Source organism: Odocoileus virginianus, chromosome 6 (genome assembly GCF_023699985.2).
Source record: "Odocoileus virginianus isolate 20LAN1187 ecotype Illinois chromosome 6, Ovbor_1.2, whole genome shotgun sequence".
Taxonomy (NCBI): domain Eukaryota; kingdom Metazoa; phylum Chordata; class Mammalia; order Artiodactyla; family Cervidae; genus Odocoileus; species Odocoileus virginianus.
In genome coordinates, this window is record NC_069679.1 from 40,958,973 (window position 1) to 40,966,508 (window position 7,536).

At 37.7% G+C, this 7,536-nt stretch overlaps 1 protein-coding gene across 1 annotated transcript in view; it reads right to left on the reverse strand.

Moving 5' to 3' along the window:
• AQP9 (aquaporin 9) overlaps positions 1–7,118 on the reverse strand; it is a 45,998-nt gene extending 38,880 nt beyond the window's left edge. Inside the window, exon 1 of the mRNA XM_070469227.1 lies at positions 6,785–7,118. Coding sequence (XP_070325328.1) covers positions 6,785–6,895 — 111 coding nt within the window. The 5' untranslated portion in view covers positions 6,896–7,118. The remainder of the gene's footprint in view (positions 1–6,784) is intronic.
• Positions 7,119–7,536: the final 418 nt, after the last annotated feature.

Genomic DNA, 7,536 nt, shown 5'->3' on the forward strand with positions numbered 1-7,536 from the left:
ACACTCAGTATTGTTTCTGAACACTAGTAATAACCAATTAGAAAATATCATTTAAAAGGTACTACTCAGAGTAGTGATCATAACCGTAAGATAGCTAGAACTATATCAAACAAAAATAAATGTATGACTAATACCAAGTAAATTATAAAACTTTGGAAAGAAATATGAAAGCAGACCTATGAATGAAGAATTATTTATGGGTGAGCAGATTTACTATTTCAAAATGTCAGTTCTGTCCAGAATACTGTAAATTCAGTGCAATTCCAGTCAAAATCTCTACAGGGTATGTATGTAACCTGATAAACAGATCCTAAAATTCATGTGGAAGACTAAAAGGCTAAAAATAGCTAAGACAATGTTGAAAAAATAACAAGGAAGAAAAACACCAGATAACAAAAATTATTTAGAAAGCAATTATAACAAAAATATGTGACAGTGGTATGGGTTGGTACAGAGAGATCAATGGAACTAAATAAAGTCTAGATATACACCACATTTATATGGGAACTGGTATATAATAGAGAGGACATTACAACCAGTAGAGACAGGACAGACTAGTCAAAATGGTACTGGAACAACTGGTGATCCTTACAAATAAAGAGATACCTACTCTACACTCTACCCCAAAATAAATTCTACACAGGGAACTATACTCAGTATTTTATAAAAACCTATAATGGAAAAGAATCTGAAAAATATATATATATATATATAACTGAATCACTGTGCTGAAACTAGCACAACATTGTAAATCAACTATACTTCAATAAATTTTTTTAAATTCTAATAATTTAAGCACCTAAATGTGAAAAGCAAAATATTAAGCTGTAATTAAAAAACACAAAATATTTTCATGTCTGGTTTTAAATATCAGTATCCTATAACCAATAAGAAAAAGTAGAAAAACAGAACAAAGAAAATATATGCAGAGAATATGAAGAAGCAATTTCCAGAGGAGAAAAATCTCAAAGTTCAGTAAACATGAGAAGATCAGCTGCACTAGGAATTCATTAAAATTTCTAGTGACCTTTTATTGCTTGTGTATCAAATGGACAAAAATAGAAAGTTGAAGCATGTGAAGAGTTGATGAGTTTATGGAAATGGGAATTTCACCATCCTTTGACTTCATTACATAACTGTATCTGGAGTGAGAAAATCTTCCACTTCAGGCCCCTCTGCACCTGCGTTGAAAGCACAGGGCAAGAACCCACAGAAGACCTCGTGGCTGGCTCTTCCACACTTCAGATTTAGAACCTTGGGCTTTCTTAAAGTGACAGAGCACCCACATGCAGAAGTACAGATCCAGGAAAGGCAGAGTACTAGACATACACTGTAAATTAATAAAAGAAGCAGATAGCATTGGCGGTGGATGTTCTTTCCCATGTTCTGCTGTGGTAGAAAGAGCATTTGACAGAATTCTGTGAGCGAGCCTAATGGGTCTCTGTTTCCTCATTGGAAGGACACAGGGATCAGACCACAGAGACAACTTCATCCCAGTGTAAGGGCCGATGGATGAGGATCCTTCCACAGGCTCTGGGAAACAAGCCATCCAAGATCAACAGAGGCTCCTGGCCTTTTATTGGCCAGCACATTGACAACTCTAGCTCTGTGGGATCCACGGTCCTGGAGGTGGTAGGCCTGGAGTGGGGCACAGCTTTGCAAAGCTACAAGCTTGAACCAAGCAGAGAGAGGACAGGGGAATTTCCAGCCAGAGAGTAAGACAAAAGATTTATGAAGTCTCTTAACGGCCCCTTCCTTTTAGTTCCTTTGTTCTAAGCCACAGATTGGTCTCACAGAGGAGGATCTAGAAAACAGAAATATTAGGGCAAGATCAGAGTGCCATGCATGGCCAACATGTTTATTAGAGCCATGAAGAGATGGCTGAACCACCTTAGAGTTCTGATGTTACAGGAGGTTTGAATGTGTTTGTAGGTGGTCGTGCCTGGGTGCTCAGTTGCTAAGTCATATCTGACTCTTTGTGACCCCGTGGACTGTAGCCCACCAGGCTCCTCTGTCCATGGGATTTCCCAGGCAAGAACACTGGAGTGGGTTGCATTTAAGAAGTCTAAAAACTTCATGCTAATAGATCTTCTATGAAATGTTCATGTCATGGTCATATCTGTCCTATATAGTAATCTTTTGACACTCTACTGTCTAATGTATTTTAGGCTATAAAATTAACAAAGTTCTCTTGGACTTCCATATGAAAGGCATTAATTCTCATTGAATACTGGTATTGGATTGGCCAAAATTTTCATTTAAGTTTTTGTGAGATGTAATAGAAAAACCCAGACTAAATTTTAGGAATGACTGAAGTCAAGATATTAAGCCTAGCTCTTGTGTTCATGGGCTGGGTGACCTTGGGTGAACCTCTTGATTGTGATACATCTGTTTTCCCATCTGGCAAAATGGAGTTCATCATGTTTCTCTTTCTCTCCCTCCTTCCCTCCCTCTCCCCCTCTTCTCCATGGAGAGTTATAAAAAATAAGCAACAGTCCAGATGAAAAAACACTCTGTGCCTCTTAGAGGAAAAGCAGAGTGGAAACCCAAGGCCCAGTATGTGTATAAGACCGGACAACTGGGCTCCATGCTGATTCCCAGGACCTATAATTGCATCAGCCTGTGCCTTAGCTTCCCATCAACAAGAAGGGCAAAGGACATCCACCTCACTCTTACCTCACAGTTGTCCTACCAGTCTCTGGGAACTCCAGATAATGTAGTAGGCCAGGATTGCCCTAAATTACATCCTGCAGTGTGGCCTTAGTTTAAGAACTGGCTAATTTTAAGAACTTTCCTATTTCACACTGAATGCTAACCCTATATTCTTTAGTTTCAACAGCTTCCTAATATGGATCAGACCTATTCCAAGATCTGAGCACGCTTTGTAATAATCATTTGAGAGCCCTATAATTTCTGTAACCAGCCACTGCCCTTTCTATTTCCCTTCACAGCACAGATCAAAGGTATTACTTTTATCAAAAGTACTTGCATTATTTCATTCTTAGATAGGCCAAAAGGTAGATGTCTAATGTACAGGCTTGACAGGGTGAGGAAAAAAATGTAGGGTCTTTCCCAACATACAAGTAGATGCCATCCACTCCTAAATCCAGCCCTGGAAGGATGTCCTTCCACCATAAAGGGAAATATGGCTGCTGGCTGGGCTGTTCACCTTAGCATCTTCAATAGGATGGGCTCTTTATCAAAGAATCTTGGAATGTTTGGAGAGAGAGGAGGGTACACAGAATATATCCTGTGAGAAGTGATGAGAGATCTTGGGAAGTTCAGCCTCCTAGAGGAATTATTAATTCAACACACATTGATGGGCTTCTTTTATGTATGGGCAGAGTTCTGTAGTCAGTTCTAAGGAAAGGTATGGGCACAATGCCCAGGAGGGGACAAAGAAGCTATTTTTAAATACTACAAAGACTCTCAAGTAAAAGAGCAGAAGGATCAAGGGGAAAGGGAGCTAACATGTAATGAGCTTCCTATGTCAGGAATTTTACATGTAGTGTATATTTAACGTGCAACCGGAAACCCACACGTCATGGGCCCACATGCTGGGGTCTGAGAAGTCTGTTCTCTGCCTTCACCTTTACACCCTTCCACCTGAATTGAGTAGGTTTTTCTTCTTGGTGGCCCACCTAATGATCTGGTCTCATCAGGTGCTCATTAATTAAACACATACACACACAGTGTTAACTCAAGGCTCCAGTCTATGGAAACATTAAAGCAGAGTCTGATTTACTATCTATCAAGGACACTACCAAAGGAATTCCAGCAATGGGTGGAAGTATGCGGAAAGCATAGGCTGTATAATTAGAAAGAACCCCAGTTCACTGCAAAGCCTACTGGTTTGGGGGCAGTTACTTCATCTCTTTGAGCCTTCATTTCTCCAACTGTTTATGAGTGATAAATGTAGGTAAAGAAGCTAACAAACAGTAGATACTTATTACTTACTCCTTATATTTGCAGCTCAGTGCTTCTAAACCTCTTCTCTGTGGTAGTAAAGATGCATTGCAGCCTGTCTTCCTCACACCAGTAAAGGCAAAAAGTCCTGCCTATCCCAATGTCTGGATCCCCCTGGTGACCCAGCAGTAAAGAATCTGCCTGTAATGTAGAAGACGCGGGTTTGATCCCTGGATTGGGAAGATCCCCTGGAGAAAGAAATGGCATCCTACTCCAGTATTCTTTCTGGGAAAATCCCATGGACAGAGGAGCTTGGTGGGCTATAGTTCATGGGGTCACAAGAGTCGGACACTGCTTAGCAACTAAACCACCACCACCATCCATCCCAATGTCTAAAAGGCCAAATTAGAGCAAATTTTTTAGCTTATGACTTAATTATTTTAATATACAGAGAATTTTTCATGGAACTTCTCTTCCCTTAATGCTCCCAGTAGCCCTTATCAGTCATTTATACCACAGTGTGAATGAGCTTGAGATGCTAACCTTAAGAGCACTTTTCAAGATTGGGGTGAAAATGGCATCAGACTCCCAGTGTCTCAGTGAAAATTACCTTTACAAATAAAGTGAGTCCTACATATACAGTCTGCCAATTTTTAGTGCTCCCTTTGCTCTATGCCTTATCAACATGTAAACTTTTTACTAGACAAAGTAAGGCAAAATGCACATTTTCTAATAAAGCAGAAATAATTACTTTGGATAACCTTTGAGCATGACCATGTAGATTTATTAAAAACTAAACTTTTAATTTATATGTATATTGAAAAAAATACATTTTTGCAGAATTTTCTTGTTTATACATCCCCACAAGCCTCAACAAAATTGAATTTTATAATCAGAAAGATTTCATCAAGGTTCATTTTTGGACAGCATAAATAGAAATCAAACATTTCAGGAAATGATTGGCTTTAGCCAGAAGATACAAAATTTAATTTTTCAGCATACAGTGTCAGGATATTATTTCTGTAGCTCCCACCTTGAATTGTAGGGGAAAACACATTACTATTTGCATGAGCAGAATAGTGAATAGCTAAAAGCCACTTTCATTTACTCAGTTCAGACAGCATGAGATTATGAAACAGATTCTTATGAAGAAATAGAGGGTTTTAACTTTTTTTGATTACAAAATACACAGATGTTTAGCTCACTTCCTCCTCTATTTTATTTGCAGAGCACTTAGAATTGTAACTGAATTTACTTCACTTCTCTATATCACAGGTCACCCTGAGGATGAAGTTAGGCTGGGGTAACCACCACTCTTCCCTTTGGGACCAAATTGTCAAGGAACATAACCACAGGATTTCTGACTCCCCGAGGGCAATTTTTCAGTAAAGAGTGACTAGAATCAGAAGAATCTTGGACTTTTATTTTCTCTCTCTTTTCCTTCCAACGCCCTTCTCCCCAACACTGCCCCCATCTAACTAAGTCACGTAGATGAGAGGGGAGGATGGTCAAGAGGGAGTGTAAGAAATTGTCCTAATACCTTGAAGATACTTGAATGAATCATGTACAAAGAGGTTTTCAGAAACCAGAAAATACATCGCTCTGTCTCATTTTATACTAGTTCAATTTTTTGAGTCCATATTCATTTCTTGGATTAGTCTCCTGAAATATGTACTTACACAAATCAAAGAACTTAAAAAAATGAGGTATAATTAGCATATAGCAATATGTTAGTTCAGGTGTACAATATACTAATTCAATATTTGTTTATATAGTAAAATGAGCACCACAATAAATCTAACTAATGTCTATCTCCATACATAGTTATACATTTTTTTCTTGTGATGAGAACTTTTAAGATATATTCTTAGCAATTTTCATATATGTAATATAATACTATTAACTGTAGTCACCATGCTGCATATCACCCAAGAACTTTTAATGTATAAAGTTTTTGGATAATCCTCTATAATCTTAAAAATGAAATTATTTGTAAGTGGAGTAGGGAATCTTCGAGCAGATTTTTGTTGTTGTTTTAAAGCAAGTTAAAATCAGTAGCAGCTACTCATGAAAATAATCACACATTTAATTTTTGCTCAATAATGGTTTGAGCCCAGCTAAAAATTCAGGATACAGAGAATGATGGAACATGCAACAGGATGAAAACCTATAGAGCCCATGCCACTTAAGTAAACTTTCCAGACTTTTATTAATAGCTGTGCAAATCTTCAGGCAAAATCCTCAAAATGTTCTTAGAATACATCCTTCCTTTATATCTGACAATTTTTTATAACTGTCTAATTGAAACTCTTTAGAGATTAGTTTGAGTTAAATAGAGGGGGAAAATAATATAAAACTACAGCTGAACCATTGCACAGTACACTATTTCTACCTAATAAATTAGTGCATTTTTAAATTTAGTAAAAATCAAGTGATCTGACAACACAATCTTTGCCAAGCACTTGTGATAACAAGCTGTCTCTTGGCATCCATATTTATTGATTATTGATAAATCAGCTTAACATTTTCGGGGAAATAAGCAGGGTATAAATCAGTTAAGCAAAGGGAAAATTTTTCTAACAGCTAACTTTAGTCACAAAGTCATTTTAGAGCCTGAGTAAATCTGTAAAATGAAGAAAGTACTTCATGCCCCTCTTTCTTTCTCATCCACTTTTGTGGCTAAATGGAGTGAGTAAGCAGAAACCTAAAATGTTGGCCACTGAGTAGCCAAACAGTAACTTGCTGAAAGTAACTTGCTGATTGCTGAAAGAAGTGAGTCTAATGACGAACTCAAAACAAAGATAAAATTTTTTATCATCAGCTAGGTTACAAGTGAGGCATCCTTGGTTCAAAATTCAGGAAATCAGAAAATACTTACAATCATTATAAATGTACCCAAGAATTCAGAGAGTGTTTCCTTGGCTAAAGTGTTCTTCAAGACCAATCTCTGCTTCAAGCTTTTTTTCTTTTGTTCCATCTCAGGCTGCATCTTGGGGCTTCTTCAAAGACCACTCGTTTCACCAACACCTGCTTCTTCTGATCCCTACTTCACTGGCACATAAAAGTTTTTAACAACTGCTCACAGGTTCCTGGAGATGCCTGATTAGGTTATCCAGTCCCAATTAGAACCTGTGGTTTACTCCTCTGGTGGTGAAGTTGTCGTTCCGTGGTTGCTGCTGTTTATTTGAAATGGCCAGGTAGAACCTGAAATCCTGAAAATAACCCTTTTTGTGCCTGATGGATTAATCATTACCTTTATTTTCATGGTACTTTTTTTCTCTGTTGGTTTTTTTTTCAAGAGATGAGAAAAGAGATGTATTGGTTGCATCGTTGCCAAACCACAGCGATGGGCTCCAATCCAGGAGAGATTTACATGTTGCACAATTGCAAGCTTCTGACTTTTTTTTTTCCTATTCAGAAATGGTTGGTTGAAGTGTAGCTTGGAGTTGTCAAATCAGGCACATATACATCCAGTGTAAACATTCTTCTCTGAAGGCACTTTCATGCACATTATAGAACATGAATAAAATATAGATATGTTGTTCTGCAAAATTAATCACTCTTTTTTTCTTCCAGTAACATTTCAGTGATTTAATTACAGCTCCCTGATGATGTTGAGAACCACTGCAT